The sequence below is a fragment of the Aythya fuligula genome, chromosome 3 (assembly GCF_009819795.1).
Source record: "Aythya fuligula isolate bAytFul2 chromosome 3, bAytFul2.pri, whole genome shotgun sequence".
Taxonomy (NCBI): Eukaryota; Metazoa; Chordata; class Aves; order Anseriformes; family Anatidae; genus Aythya; species Aythya fuligula.
Genome location: NC_045561.1, coordinates 26,916,519 through 26,936,136, shown reverse-complemented (window position 1 = coordinate 26,936,136; position 19,618 = coordinate 26,916,519). Strand labels below are relative to the sequence as shown.

The window sequence follows — 19,618 nt, the reverse complement described above, 5'->3', positions numbered from 1 at the left end:
TAATATTTATTGACCTAAGCTTTTGTCACTGAAGTCATGCAGCTCAAATCATTGGAGTGTTCAAGAGTGATAGCTGGCTTAAACTGCAGTTCAGGCTTTTGGATATCAGGGGAATAGCTTCATTATAAAATATGAATAGAGTGGTAATGATCTTTCAGAATCAGATGATACAGTTGTCAAGAAATCCCATTTCCCTCTGTTATTTAGAAGACAGTGTAACATATGGAAGTGAATTTCTGATCATGTAGGCAAATATGGTGCCTGGAGCTGAGGACTGAGAAATATGCTGTGTCACTGTGGGAAAGTGTTTGGAACAGGTAAAGAGGAAAGAAGCATTTGAAGGTGAGATAAAAAAAATAGAAAAATTCTTCTCATGGGGAAGCCTACAGGATTTGAAGGAAGACAAAGTTAAGAACCAGTTTTAAAAAATCTCATGTTGTTTCTCTAATTACATTTTTACTCTGACCTTCAAGGGTTTAGGAAAATATTTAGGGCTGACTAATTTCTCTAGTTAGCTAATGAAAAAAATGTACCAAAGTTTGGAATGTCATCATTGAAGTCTGTGAAGTTTTATCTTACACTAAGCTAAAATTCATCCTTCAGTGTCAGCCTCATTAACTTCTTAAAGACAGAAATTGTATTTGTAAAAATTCACAAATACAGAATATTTTGAGGTAGGAATATCTGCCTGTAACATTTTGTATTCATCCTACAGTAGGAGCATGCAATTTTGCCTCAATTAACAAATAATTCAATGTAAATACTATGAGAAATGTTGCTGCTGAAGTTTAATATCTGTCAAAACTTATACATGTAAAAAAGTATTGAAAATCTCTTCTCTGGAGATGGTTGTAAAATCTCCACAGTTTTCATTGTTATGTAATCAATTTAGTAATGTGTACACACATGAAAAGCTACAATAAAATAAGCTAGGCTTTGTGAAATACATGATAAGGCTATTCATTAAGTTTAATAAAAAATTGAAGTAGCAAAATTACATTATTTACAGCTAAGAGAGTAAAAATAGATTTTCTTTCTTCTCTGGAATGCTTTATTAATACAACACATTAATTGTTTTAATAAAATCAAAGGAAAATATGCATAATTAGGAGTACAGGAAGAAATTTGAGTTGGGAGTGATGGGGAAATCTGCAGGTTCTAATATTTTATATTATTGCCTATTCATGAGATTTTATTATTTTGATTAGTTTTATATTTGTGTAGACTTTTATTGTCTTTTTGCTTTTTAGATGTAAGATTTTTAAAAGAATGGTATTATTATGTCTGCCTAGAAATAGATAAGCAACTTAAATACCGTTTTTATAAGGAAGTATTATGTGATGTCTTTCCATTACATTGCTGGTCTGAAAAGTAGACATTCTGCAACCATCATGAAACACGGAACATGTGCATTACCCCGAGCTTCTGAATGCATTTTCCCTTTCGGCCAGTTTTTGTTATTTAAAGTTGTTTAAATCATAAATGTGATTGTCTTTTTGTCTGCAGAACTGCTTCATAATCTGTTTTGTAATTCAATATGTTCACAGTCGTGAAGTCCAACTACAATTTGGAGTCTAATAATTGAGACTTCCTTTAGCTTGTCTTGGCACAGAGAGTTTGAAGTGTGATAGGAAGTGCACAGCCAAGAGCAGCAGTGTTAAGAATCAGGAGGTAGGGTTGGAAGGATATGTGTTGCAAAGGGCAGCACAGAGTCTGGTATTGGAGATGTTAAGATGGGAGGAAAAACATGCCCATAAGAAAAAATTAAATTAAGGAAATTAAATACAAAGAAGAGTATAGGGAGTAAATGTAGGGATACAGAAGTAGAGGATCTGGAGTGGTAAGGAAAGGGCTTCAACCCCAAGGATGAATGAATTCTATTAAAAGCTTACACATGAGGCAGAACTGTTGTAGTAGTACATGCTTAGGTAATTGATATGGTTTCACTGGTAGGCAGCAGAAAGGGTTGAAAGTCACTACAGCAGAAGATAAAAAATCAGAAGGCAGAGCTGGACATAAACTGGAGCTTCTTTTAGGAGCTCATAATTGTATGTATTAGTCCCAAGGAGATTTTTTGTCAGAAATTACCTGTCATATATTGCAAAATCACAACATATGTTGCATTTACCTTTTCTAAGTTTGATTTGCAGACTAATTTGAAAGGTGGGGAAAATCTGGTATTAACTTTAAAAAGTTTCTTTAATGTACATTTTCCAATAATGTAATTTTAAAATTATGTGTATCATACACTTTTCTATTGTGTTTTATAAATCTTGGCCTAAAGAAAAGAGTGGTAGCATGTTTCTTTTGCCAAAGCTGTGGAGAAACATATATATGTATATATATGTATGTATAAAAAATATTCTAGTTGATTCTTGAAAAACAGAGCAAAAAAATATAGAGGTCTCTTGCATGTAGAACAATGTCAATAGGTCTAGGGAACTGAAGAATAGGAAGAGAAAACTTTCTAATCTAAAAATACCTATTGCTTTGTTCCTAGGTTCAGACATTGTTCAGTGGTTGACAAAGAACTTATCTATAGAAGATCCAGGTAACTTTTAATCTTTGTATGTTTGAAAAAACATGTTGTGATGTGGGTGGCCAAGTAGCATGTGACCAGTGTGATATCAACAGCAAAACAGACAGCATCAAACCTCAGAAACTTGTGCTAAGGATCTCATGATTTTGGTTATCCATTTTATTGGAGCATGTACCAGGAAAACAAGAGGATGTCCAACAATGAAAATGATAAGTGCTTTAATTAATGGAAAATTAGTTTATGTTTTACTCCAAGAGGAATTAAGTCATTGTCATAGTAAATTGTTTGCGAAGCACAAGCTGTTGTCTTAACAGAATTTTCCAGTAGATTAATAAATAAATAAAATTAATAAAATATGCTCTTGTACAGATTTAAAGCTCTTATACCAAGAGCGGTATTTGTATCTTTAAGTTTGGACTCTTATAGCATCTTAAATGGAGAGTAAACTGTAAATAAAATCAGTGTGGTGAGGAAGAACCGCTCACTGCTCAGTGAGCTGGGTTGGGATGTGGAAATAAAGATTTGGTTCCAAATTCTGCCATGGGTTTCTTATGTGGCAAGCTGCTAATTCAGTTTCTATGGCTTGGTGCATGTCTGATATTTATTTCCCTGATTTACGGGAAACTTTTTATATGATGTGAATTTTTCTGGAAAAGAATGGTTTCTAGTAGAAAATGATGAATATCAGAAATACAATTTTGTGGAAGTTCCTATTCTATTTTGGTTAGGGGAAAGATAATCTTCCCACTTAAGAGCATTTAAAAAAATAATTTCCTTTCTTTGTTTCAGAGTTTTTGGAATGGAATTTCTATTTTTTGTTTGTTTCTTTTTAAATTTTATTTTATTTTTCTGTCATATTAGATATGAAAGTGGAATCATTGTGGAATTCCAGCAAAAAAGTAGTATCACTGAGTTTAAGATTATGATTTGGATAGTTTTATAGTTTATAGTTGGATAATTTTATATAATAAAATTCAATATTTGAAAATATGCAGTTCACAAATTATCTGAATTGTTACATCAGAAAGATTACTAATTGCTGCCATTTTAGTATAACTTTAAACTGCCGTATGTTTGCTTCCTGAAGCTAATGTTTAGATCACTTGAGACATAAGTGTGATACTGTGTTTCTCAGCTGTCAACTAAAAAACACTCAACTATCTACTTTTATTAGAGTTTGAAAGATTGCCATTCTATGTTTATTTGTTATGGAAGCTTAACCTTTATTTTTAAAACAAGAACTGCAATACTAGAATAGGCTGTTCTTCAGATTATCTTGTTGCAAAATTTGGAATAGCTGAAACCTTAAACTAACTGGTTCCCTATGGTGATGCCCAAATAAAATTACACAAACACACAAACTACTAACATATGTAACAAGAACACCGCAGAAATTTAATACGAGCTTCATTAAACCCGCTCAGATTGCATGGGTGGAAAAATTATCCAAAATGGCAAAAATGTCTTATGCATGTCAGTCCTGGTCCAAGGACTGGACAGTCCAAAGTCATCTATCTGGAGCTGGATGGATGCAAATCTTCAGAAGGCAAGCCACCCCAAACATTGCCTTTGGTTGACATTCAGAATTGCCAGAACCTGACAGACGATGAGCAAGAGCTGTTTACAGGACAAAACTTCTGACAGTATTCTGGTTTATAAAATCTTTGAAGACTTTGACTTTATTCTGGTTCTAGACAAGACAATGCAGAATTTCCCATGGAAAAGCCCTAAATTTCTGGGAGCTTTTGTCACCATCATTTGAATTTCCATTACCTTCTGTCCGCTTTTCAACAGCTTGCCAGTCTGCCTTTGAAAAAAACTATGGCTGTCTTATTAAACTCCCCCTTAGGGTCCTGTTACCAAGCTGCAGTGCAATTTTATGATGCATAAGTAAATAATCCCTATGTTTGCACTGGAAGTTGTCATCTCTATCCAGTATTGATATCAGTAATATAATGTAGACCTTCGTTTACATATTTTGAGAGTATATTCCAATATATCCAGAAAAATTTAAAGATTACTGTAGCCCTCATCTGTCAGTGTTGTGAACAATTCATGCAAGCCAGGCATGTAAATTCTTATCTAAGGGACAAATAGATAGATTTAACTTACTTAGTATGCAGTACATAAAAACAAAACAACCCCTCCCCCCCCCCCCCAAAAAAAAAAAAAAAAACGTAGTGCTTTTTTTCCTTTCTTTTGCATAGAGCGTACAACTCCAATAACATTTAAATGGCAGTGAAGAAGGCTGCTTTATGGATAGTGGGAGAACAAAAGGCAGGAGATGGTCTGGCAGCAGCATTTGTTTTCACCGTGTTAATAAGTGTAAAGCTAGTGTTGAAACAGTAATTTCAAGCAAAAAATAGTTACAAATGTAAATTTCAACTAAAAAAAAAAAAAAAAAAAAAACACGCACATTTTTCATAAGTGGTAAAACATTTTCTGTGGAAGATTTGAAAGATTTTGGCTTGCTGAGTAAATCTCCATCAGCAAAATAAACTAGAGATGATGGGTGGATTCTGCTAAATTATACCAGATTTGAAGTTGTTTCAGTGGAGCAAAGCAGAGTTTGTGCCCAGAATAGCTGTGTGCAATGTACAGTTGCTGTTATGTTGTTTGCTTTTCAGTATGTGCTTTAAAAAAAAGTAAAAAAAAAAAAAAAAATTTGTGTTTCAGCCTATAACTCATCTGTAAAATTTTAAAGAACAGGAATTATCTGAGTTATTTTTAATGTGGAAGTTTAGTTCGGTCATAAAAATAAGCCTGACCTCAACCCCAAAAGAAGCAATTAACTGAGTTTTTACAGAATTGTAAGAGCTTGTGGTTTTGCATTTAGACGTGTTTGTTGAATTGACCATTACAGGGTAAGTGCTGACTCTTCACTGATGGTGCCAATTACTCTTAATGCGGAAAATCTACTCTGTTTTTCTACATTGTGTTTTTCTTTTTTAAAAAGATAATTAGTGCTGTGAAATGTGTCAGGTTGACCACACTATAGAATGAAATCCTTTTAGTCCATAGGAAAAAAACAGAACAAAAAAGGATGATGAGCTGATTTAAAAGTGTCAGCTGAAATCTCCAAGATACTGGTTCTGTACTTGGTTCTTGCACTGATTTCTTTGATGCTCTTTGGCAAGACACTTGATTTGTCTGTTCCCTATCATTACAACATGCTATCAGTAAATCATGCTGTTGTCTTTTAATGAGAGGAATCAGTATCAATTCTCGGTTTAGTGAAGAATAATCAGTATTTTCACAGTTAAATGTGTGCTATATACAAATATGTATTTCATACTTAACCCATGAAAAATTTCTACTTATGTGTCTCAGAAAGAGCCTTTAATTTACTGACATCTGCAAAACCAATGTAAATTACTTGGCTGAATTCACTTCATTACTGGTTGGTTGCCGTAGAAGAGCTGTAGTACTGCACCCAGCTTCAGGATATGCAGCCTTGAGTTCTGAGTGCCTTAGACCAGCTCCTTTGGGCTGTCAGTTGGAGTTCGCTATGCGCTTGGATGACAAGAATTATACTCAGAAGTGTTACTAGTCCTTGATGAATATCTCTTCAACAATTCAGAAAATGCAATGATGATGGTAGTAAAAAGCTAAGCTGGTATGAGAAATTTTAAAGAAAGCTGCTATATATACTAAAATGAGCCTGTAACAATTCATTTGAAAACACCGTAGTATTTCCTTTATTCTCTCTTCTTACATATGTTTACAGACATATATATTACTAAATCAAGCTTTTAAAGTTATAAAACAAGTGTTCCACTCACATCTGCAATTCTTTCCAATAACATTCTTTTCATTTAATTTATGTAGCTAATTTGTAACTAGATGCCCACCAGCAGCCCTCTAAATTAGTCACTAACCCAGTACAAGAAAAAGGGAGAATTCAGCAGCACAACATCTACTTTTCCCTCCTTTTATATACATTTTTTTTTTCAGTTAAATTTTTCTCCAGCAGCAGCTGAATTAATAATGATTTTGAAAATGCACTGTGTTTGCTTTAAGAATTAGAGGAAAAATATTAGCCTTTTAATCTGAGTACATTAAAGTGTACTTGAAAACCTATTTCTGCCCCTTCTTCATGTGTATGCAGGAAGGCAGCGGCAAACAGCAAACCATTGCAACCTGGGAGACAGCACCAGACAGCTGCAGGCGAAGGGGAGGTTCCCCTTCCAGAGTTTGCTAAAGGAGAAAATAGCCTTTTATGAAATGGAGGAAGAAGGAAATGAAAAGGTCATGCTTCTGTTTGCAATCTTTGCATTAATCAAAACTAGTGAAAATAAAGCAAGAATAGAAAGCATTCTTTTTTTTTTTTTTTTTAATTTTTTTTTTAGCTTAACTGGAAAAACAAAACAAAAAAACTCACCCGATCACCCGATAAATTTTATACTTCCTGCACACGTACCATAACCTTCATATTAGGAAATTGGGATCTACAAGACACTCAGCTTTTTTTTTTTGGGATGTCTAACAGAACACCAACCTATTTACCAACCTATTTAAACTTATCTATAGAGTACTAATTCAAAGTATAGAATACTAATACATAGTAGAATAGAATAGAGTAATATACAAAGTATAGAATACCAATTCAAAGTAGATTTATTGTGGTTATAATAAGGAAAATCCTCAAACTCTTCAAATTACTTAGAATATATTTAAATAATTTGACCATAACTTAAGTTGTGTCATGTACATTTCCTAAGTAAAACAGAACTCTCTTGATATTTTTTCTTACTTCTGGTTGAAAACAAACCTTCATCTGAAGGAAGTGGTGTCTTCAAAGGTATTTGGTTTTAATAAGAAATAATAAAGGATTATTTTCAGTGACAAGTACCTTCATATGACATCCACTCCTTTATTCTTTATTTTAATCATTGAAGGTGAAATTCCAGTTCCACAGAAGGTTGGAGGCTTTCCATTAACTGCAAAAAAGCCAAGATATAACAGAATTCCTTTTAAAATAAGATTAGGTGTAACATGGCCTTTAAGCTATATCTCAGGGTAAAATACAAAAACTAGTTTCTAAGAAGAGTCTTATACCCAGTTAGAATTTTAAAATTGAAACATACTACCAATGAACAGCATTTTCTTTGGAACTCAGTAGGCAATATGGGCATTATTTCACAGAGGCCTTTTAGAGCCTTGGTGAGTAAAGAGTAAGAAAGTACTAAATAGAATACAAAGTACTGATTAGAAATATTTGTGTAAAGAAGCTTATTCAGACAAAAAGTTCATGCTAAAACCATTGCCAGATCCATATAATAGAAACTGAAAAATCAGTAAGCATGAATTTCAAGTAATTTCATTGGAAGGAGCTTCAGATGCTCTGTTGTACCAATTTAAGGAATATATTTCATCCTTTCTGTCACAGAACAAATTAGGGTGTAAGAAATCTAAATTACACAGTTGAAAATCTTTACCCATCAAATTAACTCTGAAGTACACAAAAAGCTTTATGATGAAGTTATTATTTTATTATATAAAGCTATATGATGATGAGTGATTCAAAACTGGTACTGCGTTTTTTCCCCAAAGCTCTACAAAACCTAGAAAGCTTTTTTTTTCCATAGTTTTCAATGAAAATATTCCACAGAGTTCTGAGGAACTGGTTCATAAACTGTATATCTTTCCAGGTATTGTACCCTTCTCTTCATGTCATCACTCAGAATATGGAACCAATATCTATGAATAAGAAAATAGCCAATGTTAACTTCCTATGAATGCATCAGATTTTCAGAATGACTGGCTGGCTTCTGATACTAAATTCTGCTGATTTAAATGTTATGTGTTCCCTGTCTTGTCTGCTTGCTCCTTAACTCTGCACACTTGTAGCTGCCACTTTTTTCTTTTTTTTTTCAGCATGGTAAAAGCCTATTATATTACTGTCATTGTTAAAAATGATAAAACATATTTATTGACTTAAGTCAATAGTACAATAAAAGTATGACTGAAGCATCAAAAGAAAGGTATGTCCTTGTAGGGAGAACTCTGTTATCTTTTAGAAATAAGGCTTATTAATGAATTAGTTAAATAATAATGACAATAATCCCCCTCTATTTTGCTTTTCTTCCCTCTGCTCTGCTCTCATGAGACCCCACCTGGAGCACTGCATCCAGCTCTGGGGCTCCCAGCACAAGAAGGACAGGGAACTATTAGAGCAGGTACAGAGGAGGGTCACAAGAATAATCTGAAGGCTCAAGCACTTCTCCTATAAAGACAGGCTGAGGGAGTTGTGATTGTTCAGTCTGGAGAAGAGAAGGCTCCAGAGAGACCTTAGAGCAGTCTTACAGTACTTAAAGGAAAGCTGGAGAGGGACTCTTTTTCAGAGAGTGTAGCAATAGGACAAGGGTAGTGATTTTATACTAAAAGAAGGTAGATTAACGTTAGATATTAGGAAAAATTCTTCACTCTGAGGGTAGTGAGGTACTGGCACAGACTGCCCAGAGAAGCTGTGGATGCCCCATCCCTGGAAGTGTTCAAGGCCAGGTTGGATGGGGCTTTGGGCAACCTGGTCTAGTGGAAGGTGTCCCTGCCCATGGGTGGCGGGGTTGGAACCAGGTGATCTTTAAAGACTCTTCCAATTGAACCATTCTATAATTCTATGACATCCTTAATAAATATTTGTTCCTGTTTTTACTAAAGTTACTTAGAATTTTTGTGATTTCTTCCTGTTTGTCCTTTTCCTTCGGAACCTTAGGGATCGTACCAAGTTTTGGAGGTTTAAGAGGAAGAACATTTAGTAAATCCCAATTCAAGGTGGCGTATTTAATTAAAAGCAGCTAAATGATTGTCTAGAGGCTTCATTAGCTTTCTGCTTCCTTGTTTCTGAGAGAACTATGTTATGTAGTAACGGAAAGTGCAAATAGTTGGAAGTGACATTTTTAATTCTCCTTCTAAGACAAACTGGCGCGCTTGGTGGATGAGGGAAAGGCTGTGGATGTGGTCTACCTTGACTTCAGCAAGGCTTCTTACACTGTTTCCCACAACATTCTTCTCAAGAAACTGGCTGCTCTTGGCTTGGACTGGTGTACGCTTCGTTGGGTTAGAAACAGGCTGGATAGCCAGACCCAAAGAGTCGTGGTGAATGGAGTCAAATCCGGTTGGAGGCCGGTCACTAGTGACATCCCCCAGGGCTCGGTACTGGGGCCAGTCCTCTTTAATATCTTTATCGATGATCTGGATGAAGGCATCGAGTGCACACTCAGTAAGTTTGCAGATGACACCAAGTTAGGTGCGTGTGTCGATCTGCTTGAGGGTAGGAAAGCTCTGCAGGAGGATCTGGATAGGCTGCACCGATGGGCTGAGGTCAACTGCATGAAGTTCAACAAGGCCAAGTGCCGGGTCCTGCACCTGGGGCACCACAACCCCAAGCAGAGCTACAGACTGGGAGAGGAATGGTTGGAAAGCTGTCTGGCGGAGAAGGACCTGGGAGTGATGGTGGATAGTCGGCTGAATATAAGCCAGCAGTGTGCTCAGGTGGCCAAGAAGGCCAACGGCATCCTGGCCTGTATAAGAAGCAGTGTGGCCAGCAGGTCTAGGGAAGTGATTGTCCCCCTGTACTTGGCTCTGGTAAGGCCACACCTCGAGTACTGTGTTCAGTTTTGGGCCCCTCACTAAAAGAAGGACATCAAGGTGCTCGAGCAAGTCCAGAGAACAGCAATGAAGCTGGTGAGGGGTCTGGAGAACAAGTCCTACGAGGAGTGGCTGAGGGAGCTGGGTTTGTTCAGCCTGGAGAAGAGGAGGCTCAGGGGCGACCTTATCGCTCTCTACAGGTATCTTAAAGGAGGCTGTCACGAGGTGGGGGTTGGTCTGTTCTCCCATGTGCCTGGTAACAGGACAAGGGGGAATGGGCTAAAGTTGTGCCAGGGGAGTTTTAGGTTGGTTGTTAGGAAGAACTTCTTTACCAAGAGGGTTGTGAGGCATTGGAATGGGCTGCCCAGGGAAGTGGTAGAATCACCATCCCTGGAGGTCTTTAAAAGACGTTTAGATGTTGAACTTAGTGATATGGTTTAGTGGAGGACTTGTTTGTTAGGTCAGAGGTTGGACTCGATGATCTTGAGGTCTCTTCCAACCTAGAAATTCTGTGTGATTCTGTGTAAATCTGGACAACTTAATCGAATAAAAGTAGTTGAAATCCTATTTCATCTTGCAAGCAGCTTCTATAGCTTTTTATAGTCAATTAAACAAAAATGTTTTGATATTTCTGTATTGTATGTCGCACTTGATGACTGAATGGTTAATGTAAGGCCCTTTCTTGATTTTGTTACTAATTGTCCTTAAGTGGGTTTTTAGTTTTCCCATGGCACATGTAGAGAAATACAGCTGTTCACCCAGGAGGATAATGGGGGTTCGAGGTTAAGTGAACTTCTGGGAACTCTAGTTTACTAGGCAAAAGACATTGCTTTCTATGTCACCATGGACAGATAAATATTTCCTTAGGTCTCTCTTGTTCTTCAATATTCATTTCCCTCATTTTCTTCCTTTTCTCTCTTATCTTCTAAATTTTTATCTCTGTGGTTAATTCCCTAGTTTTATTGCAGAGTCCTCTAGTTCTTGTTGGGTTATGGCTGCTGGTTCAAACTTATTCACATGTTCTTCTCCATTCACATTCTCCCTCTTATTTTTCTCCTTTCCTCTAATTTCACTGGTTGCATTCAGTCAACTTCTCAAATTTCACAGACAGGAAAACAGGCAAATTGAAGCTGAAAAATGAGAAGTTTCACTGTCCCGTGTCCATTCTGTATTTGTAGCTGCAAGACCTCATTTGATTTTGGAATACTTAGATCTACAAAATAAAAATTGCATTTCTCACTGAAGTTGAAGCTCAGAATAATTTAAAAGAATCCAACCCATGGAAAATCTTATTTATTTCAGTTATTCATACACAAACTATAGCAAGGAATTTGTACTTGCTTTTGAAAGTGTGCTTCTTAATTAATGCCTATTTTAAGGAAAAAAATGTATTAGATAAGTTGGAAAACTTAAACTTTTAAACAGCTTTTAAACTTATTGGGAAATTTATGAAGAACTACAGACGTGGCACATTTGCATCTTAGAATTGCCTAATTATTTACATCTTCAAATGTAATCACTAGCATAAAAAAAGCAAAATACAATAAAAAACTGCTGAATTGTTCTAAATGTGGGATAAATAAAGCTGAAATGTTTTGGTTAAGGTCTTTTGAGGAAATAACAAATGGTTGATTTTTTCTTTATAACATATGTGAAGATTTATTTCATGAGGTAGCTTCACATATTTGTCACTTAACTTGCAGATACTTTAAATAGGCTGGTTTGAAGAAATTAGGGATGGGGATTTACAGTTCCACAGTTAAACCTGACATGATTTTTTAATAATAGTGACTGTCACTATAACTGCATAGTAAAATTTGGTGTGCAGACAACTATCTAGAATTTTGACTGTAAAATTCCAGGGGTTAAAGTTCATGTAAATGAACTTTTTTAAAATATGTGCTCTAGGCTTTTTGAAGCAGATGAAAACCTATGCCTACAAGAAATAGATCAAAGGAAATTTAGCTATCCACAATAACTTTTACCATAGCAATGATGACTGAGAATAAAGTAGAAATTAAAATGTATTTAAGTTCCTGCCTCGTTCATTTAGAAGATATTCTGACATGCAAGAATTACGTCCAGGAAGAGCAATTAACTGATAAATATATTGCAATTTCAATTTTAATATGAAAAGATACAGTGCACTGTGAGGGCATTTAAGCATAATAACAGTTGTAAATAATAGCTTTTTAAAAGAAATTAATAAGCCAAGAATCTTCTGTACAGCAAGAAAATACATTAACTAATAGTGCCAATATTAGTTGGCACAATATTATAACCAGTGCACACTCCAGAATGCTAGAAATTAAATGCATTTCATACAACAAAGTCAATATGAATAGACAGGCATTGCTGCAATCAGATGATCTGAAATGAGCTGTTTCTAGCAGTGGTCAGCTTGAATGCTTAGGAAGAAGCTCTCACGGTATAAGAAAGGTAGTGTAGCGAGTGGTCCCTTGCTTTGCCTGCCCTGATCCCTTAGGGAATTTCCTGACCTGCATTTTTTTTTCCATCTTTTTGTTTAGTAGTTTTCAAGTGACATTTTTGCTTTTACAACACCCCATGAAAATTTGTTCCATAAGTTGCTCACGTATTAGATATATTTTTTTTATTGGAATGGTCTGCCTGATAATCACATTGGTTGACTCTGAGTTCTTGGATTATGAGAAGCAGCAAAATATTATTCCTTATTTGTTCACCTCCTCTTGACTAGTCACAATTTTACAGCCTGCTCTAATGGCTGTCATCTGCCATCCACTTTCTAATTTGCAGTTTCTCTATTACATGGAAGTTATATTTTTACAATCCTTATCCTCCTTCTTCCTGAGATGTTTAACTTCTCTCTTTCTATATATATATAGTTTGATATGAAATAACCAGAACTCAACTTGGAATTTATAGTGTGGGTGTGCTGTTCTCTATACTACTGATGTCTTCTGGTTTCTTTTCTATTTCTTTCCTAATAATTCTGTTCTGAGATTTGAGCAAACATTTTCACAGAATCATGTACAGTGATTCTATTTTTTCCTGAGCAGCAGCAGGTAATTTGTAGCCACTTACTGGGTATGTGAACTTGGAAAGGGAGGTTTCATATCTGAAGTAATTAGCATTTACCAGGATTCAATTCTGTCTGCTGTTGTATTGTCTAGTGAATCACTGCTTATGAAGTCCTTCTAGACCTCTTCACAACTGACATTTTACTTACCTCAGTAATGATGTACTGTCAGCAAATTTTGTTATATCATCAGTCACACCCTTCTGCAGATAATTTCTAATGATACTGAACAGTTCAGGATCCACTAAACACAGCTACAGTGGCTACCTCCCTGCACTGTTATAACTGATCTTCTGTGACTAACCTTTGTTCCTATCTTTCCACCTATTCCTTTTTCCATTACTTTCTATCTCAGATCCTCTTAGTTCCTTTAAAAAGACATTTGGGGGAATTACACCAAGAGCCCTCAGGAAATCCAAGTTAGTGTGTTTATCAGATCTTGTTGACCTTACATGTTTACTAATTCCACGTAAAAACACTCACAGAATTGTGAGACATTGCATCCACCAGTAACGGTGTTCTGTCATCCTTCTGTCTCATTTATATTTTTATTTGTTCTACCCTTTATTATGGTTCCTATCATGTTGTCTCTATGGGATTTTGTTGTATTCACCTTTTTTTCTTCCCCTCAGATAGCCACTGTAGGTCTTTTCTAAAACCTGAGGACACATTTTCCAGCTATTTTTTCTTTACTGCTGAGGGTAATTTAAGTGATAAATCGCACGCTATTGCTAACAGTTCAGCAACTTAATATTTAACTTGCATTAAAACACAGAGTGACCATTATGTTGACCCAGCTAGATGCTTTTGTTCATTTTATCAATTTATTTTAAACCCTTTTATATTTTTCATCGCTGTTGTCCTCAGTGCTATCTTTTCCCTCTACATTTTGATTCTGCCAATAGAATAAAAATAGGTCATTCACTGAGAACTCTCTCTTCCTGATGGAAGGGTTTTCACTGAACTATTTTTGTTAGCTAGTTTCTTTCAGTAGTTCTATATTTTTAATAGCAGAGTTTATCTGGCTGAACTGTCAGTTCTCTACAATTATTTGTGTAAATCTGCTACAACAGAGAGAAGTGAACCCTGGGAAGGGGGTTGTTATGACAATAGGAAAATGTGATTCAGATGGTAAAAATGGAATAAAATGTAGTCTTCCAACATCTTGAAAGCTTACTCTCTCATCCTTCGTTTTGATGTAGACAGTGATATATATATTATTTACCAGTCAAAGGAATTAATTATAAATAATAGATGAAGGGAACTCTCTAGAACTGATTGTGTTTATGGTAACTGCCTTGTTTTTATATATATTCATTCCAGATATTTGAATCTAATCACATTGTGAATCACATTCCTATGTTATTCTCTGGAAAGTTATCTCCACACTCTTTGTAGTTCCTTTGCCTGAGCTTTGATGGTTATTTTTCCCTGATGTGTGTCTGAATGACACCATTTTACTTATAAAGCTCTTAACTCCTGCTGGACTTTAAATGCACAGCAATCTTCCCATTGAAAGAAATACACTATTTTCAGCTTTTTACGCTCTCAGTTAGCTGGAGGTATGAAAGTTGTTATGAAGAAGATTGTATTCTTTACTATGTAGAGTGTAGTGAATGAGGCAGCTGTTATTTCAGCTGCTGCTGCTGCATGTTTTTTGTATTATCTGAACTGCCTGGTCATAAGTGGGTGTGCTGTGATTGTGATAGCAATGATACAAAATTAATGGTTGATATAGTAGCAATTGATATCAAAACAGACTCAGAGACTAAGTGTCATGATTCATCTTAAACAGCAGTAATCATAGCAAGACTTTAGTACTACCTATTGCTTAACCTCACCCATCTTAAAAATAAATAAATAAATCAATAATCACACATTAGCTGACATCCCTTTGATTCAACAATATTATCTTCTGCAATTCCTTCTGAAATAAATATTTTGTGAACTGAAAAAGTCTGCACCCACTCTTGTGCAGTACTGCTGGCGTCATCCACAGCAGTTACTCAGATGCCTTGAATCTGCCAAGCTTTAAGCATGGGTCTGGGTCTCCTCCCTTGAAACCCCATCCCAGACTGCTCCTGGGCCTGTGATTTCCAAAAACACAGCTGACTGAGAAGGAAGCTGGCATGTGGCTAGCTGTGCCTTGCCTTGGGTGTCACAAAGAAAGGGAGAAGTGGTGACATTGTGTTGCAGTCAGGGAACTGTGCCACAACACAGGGCACCATGTCTGAAGGAACCATGATGTAAAATGTGTTTCCTGGCTGATGCCTGCTTGCACAATCTCTTGGGTACCATATGCCATGGAGAATCACATGCTTCTTCAGATGTTTGCAGCCAAATGACTTGATCACACACCTGCAATCCCAGCCACTGGAGGAAAAGATAGTTGGAAGATTTGGTATACTAACAGCAAGGAGTGCACAAGAAAATCTGAAATAATAGCATAATGATTCTACTACTGACAGCTTATGTCTAATATTTTGGATCTTCTATCGATGCTTTAAATTGTGGAACAAGATTTCCTCTGAGAGAATTCTCAGAAATATGATATTGTCAGTAATGATTTCTTTTAAAGATATTTTTGATTTTGTTGTTAGCTCATTTATTCAAAAGTGTATACATACGACTGTATATACTAGTGTAAAGCTTCATACTGGAGGGGGGAATGAGGGAAGTGTCAGGAAATCTCTCATGAAAACACGTTCAGACTGTCATTAAGGGAAACAAGACAGGCAGTTTTTGATTTTCTGTATTTTGCTCTGAAGTAGCATGGGAATCAAAGCTCAAACTAAAAAGTTTTCATTTCAGAGGAAGTGCCAGTGGGAAAAATAGGAAGGCAATGCTTCAAAGGATTCTGGATTTTTTCCTTCTATCATTTCAATTTGAAAAAACAAGATATATGAATAATAAAAGAAGCAAAAGCACTGTGATTTTGCACAATTGATGATATAAAAGTTCAAGAGTGGTACTAGTGAAATTAGAAGAATTTTAAAAAAATTCAGGTCACTTTCCATCACTGTGTGCTGAGTTAACTGGTTATCTACTGACCAACTTACTCTGTATTCTGTTTTCACTTGTATTAGGTCTACATAATGCTTGCAGCTTAGATGAATTTCTTCCACCTTGTGTAGCTGTTCATTTCCAGTATGCCAAACATACACACCAAACAAATCTTTCAGAGGTGAAGTTAGAGCCCTGCTCAATTCCAATGCCTCACTACGCATTTGTATGCATCAAGAAACTTCAAATTGCAACTGCCTTTTTTTTTTTTTTTTGACTATATATTAAGAGAATAAATGCAAGCCTTAGTAGCTGCTTGCAACAGTTAATACATGAATCAGCTAAAATTCAGTAGGAAGTAATGACATGAGAACATGAGATATGTAACAATGCTTAGAAAGACAATGCTTAGAAAGTTTTCAAGAGAGGGGTCTATGTATTGCTAACGTTGATAAGTTCCTTCTACTTCAAGGACTATATATGTTTTTTCTAACTCTTTCCTTTTATTTTTTTCTTTTTTTCCCCTGTAGTTTAAGAAAGGTATTTTATTTTGTATTGTTTTATTATTTCTATTTTCTTCAAGAAACTGTAGGTCATCTTTCCCATTGTTTTAGTCTTTCATGGAGGAATGACTTTTTTTTGACCTAATCTGGATAAAATCCTTCCAGGGTTATGTCAAGCAGTTAGGTCAGTCCCAATTCACCCACATCCTGTTAGCATGTAAGGCAAGGCTGGTAGCATGTCCCTGACTTGTTTTACTTTGCTAGATATTTATGTAAATAAAGTAGTCATTGTTTCAGGTATGTAGATCCTTGTCTCTAGACCTGGGATATGTGTGAGACTTATGATGTAGATCAGATCGGACTGTAAGGGTGTATGTTACCATTCCTTAGGCAGGTAAGGGTTCGTGGTATGGGTAAGAGTCTCATATGTTTTCCTCCTTACCTACTGAGTGTTGTTCACCTCCTGGAGAAGTGAAGACTGATAGTGGATCTTATCAGTATATACAAATACCTTAAGAGAGGGTGTCAAGAGGATGGAGTCAGGCTCCTTCCAGTGGTGCCCAGAGAGAGGACAAGAGGCAACAGGTACATAATGAAACACAGGAAATTCCATCTGAATAGAAGGAAAAACTTCTTTACAGTGAGAATGACAGAGCTGGTTTCCCAGAGGGGTTGTGGCATCTCCATCTCTGAAGATACCAAAAATTGCCTGGATGGGATCCTGCACAATGTGCTGTAGGTGACTCTGCTTGATCAGAGGAGTTGGACTAGATGATCTACAGAGGTCCCTTCCAACTTCAACCACTCTGTGACTCTGTAACTCTTTTCCTACTGATGCCTCTGGGCTGCTGATGGCATCAACAGCCATTGTCTAGCACACAGCACAAGAAAACTCCTCCCTGTTTGAGTTAGCTGCTGTGGTGATAGCTAACATGGTTTGTGATGAGCTCCTTGCAATCAAGCATGAATCTCATTTTAGCTGTGTTTGGGTAAATAGTGCCTCTTCTTCCACCACCTCTTTTGCTCTGCCTGAAATGATTCCCAGTGGCTGTTGCTCTCATTGCAAATTCCATCCTTCAGATGGGACATAAGAGAGCAGTTTGTAGTGATGTAGGTGTTCAAGAACTTTCCTAGCTGTTTTATTTTCCCCTCTTTAAATGCCACAGTCAGGCCCAGATAGTGAGGCTTTCCTACGCTTTCTGTGAGTGTGAGAAGCAGGTTGTATTTTATTGCTTTAAGTTAAAGTTAATCCTTTGCAGTGTGTGTTCACACTGGCAATGAAATGACAGCAGAAGTGAGGTGAGAGTAAGTGATAATGTCTTGGCATTTGGCACTTCAAATGAATGTGTGCTTGTGAAGTTCTGAGTCATTAATTCTTTTTCCAGGCAGCCGTGTGGCATAGCAATGCACTTGAGTCAAATATCCCAGAATAACAAACATTTTATTGTTTAATGGAAAGGGAGGCTTTCATTTATTTGACATTGTCATATCAAAAAGTGTATGAAAAAAAAATGCAGTTTGGGGTTTTTCACTGTTACTTGTATCATATAGCAATCTTAAGGACAGACAATGTCCCAAACTATGTTCCTTCTAGGACATTTCTCTCCTGCATTGAGCTGCAGAGAAGAACATAAAGACTCTGAAAAATACCATTTTAAAGTAGAACAAAATCAGGAAACACCCGTTTTTCTTTCCTCTGTCCCTCAGAGATTACTGCAAGCCACTTCAGATGTGATAAGACTATAACTGTAACAGTGTGATACTATAAAGTGTTTTTTAGAAATTAGAGAAAACACAAATATAGCGACCACATCACCTGAAGCACTAAGATGGATAAGAAGCAGAATCCACACTTATCACTGAAATAATACCCTTTAAGGAGTTTCAAAGCAGAAAAATGTGTTTATTCCAAAGAAAAACAGGGAAGAATCCACCCTCTTTAGCCCTCCCTTGTGGATGATATCATAAAAAAAACAACTTCTTCCACTGATATTACTATAGCCTGCAATTTGAGATGAACAAACAGTCATCCAGGCTGTACAATAGCTAGTACAGCAAACAGAAAACTGAGCTATGTTTGAAAATAAAATAAATCAAAAACTCAACAACCAGGGTATATTTTTCATTCTTCAGATTTCATCAGGTTTACATTGCCCCAGAACATTCAAAATGTCTGTCTCTCTCTTATAGCAAAGTATATTAAAAGTGACTAGCATTTAATCCATCAAGATCGCTCTCCTTGTAATGGCATAGCAGATGGCAGGGCAGTATTACTTCTCACAAATATGATTGCTAATCAATCTATGTACATGTGTTGTTCACTTCACCCACTCAGCTAAATAAAGTTCAACGGCAGAGGGAACCATGAAATTTTAAACTTCTTCTCAGCTTTTAGCCCAGCAATAGCATAAACATTAAAAGTCAAAATGACACCCACATATTTTGATTTTTTTTTTTTCAAAATATTTCATATCCTGTTGAAATGAATTGGGTTCATAAAGAGGTATTTCTGTCTTTCAGCTAAGGCTTTTCTTTTCTGTTAGCTATTATAACTTGCAGCACCTGCAGTATGCTGTCCTTTTTTACCTACTAATAATTAAAACTGTAGTTCTGGTAATTTTGTTTCTTGAATATGCCCTTCTACTTATCAGCACTATCACTGCTGGGAAAGTATTCCTGGAACCTTGGTTCAGAGACAATTGATTATCTCCAAAACAAGCAGTCAATAACAGAGAAAGCTGAAGTCTACTCTGTTCTACCAGTTACACATATGTAGGCTTTTTCTCCCTCAAATTTTTGTTTGGCTGCAAATTTTGTTCATTGTGTAGCAGCTTATTGTGGCTTGAATTATGCCTTCTCAGTGAGGCTATCTGGGTGTGAGAATGTAGTTTTATTTGCAGTGCATATTCTTAGACACAGTGACTA

General features: G+C 36.2%; 1 protein-coding gene across 5 annotated transcripts in view; it reads left to right on the top strand.

The window, feature by feature from the left end:
* The window catches only part of RGS7 (regulator of G protein signaling 7), a 265,169-nt gene that overhangs the window by 148,439 nt on the left and 97,112 nt on the right, over positions 1–19,618 (top strand). For all 5 annotated transcript variants that reach the window (XM_032183705.1, XM_032183710.1, XM_032183708.1 and 2 more), the window contains one exon: positions 2,501–2,551. In XM_032183705.1, the coding sequence (XP_032039596.1) occupies positions 2,501–2,551 (51 nt within the window). The remainder of the gene's footprint in view (positions 1–2,500; positions 2,552–19,618) is intronic.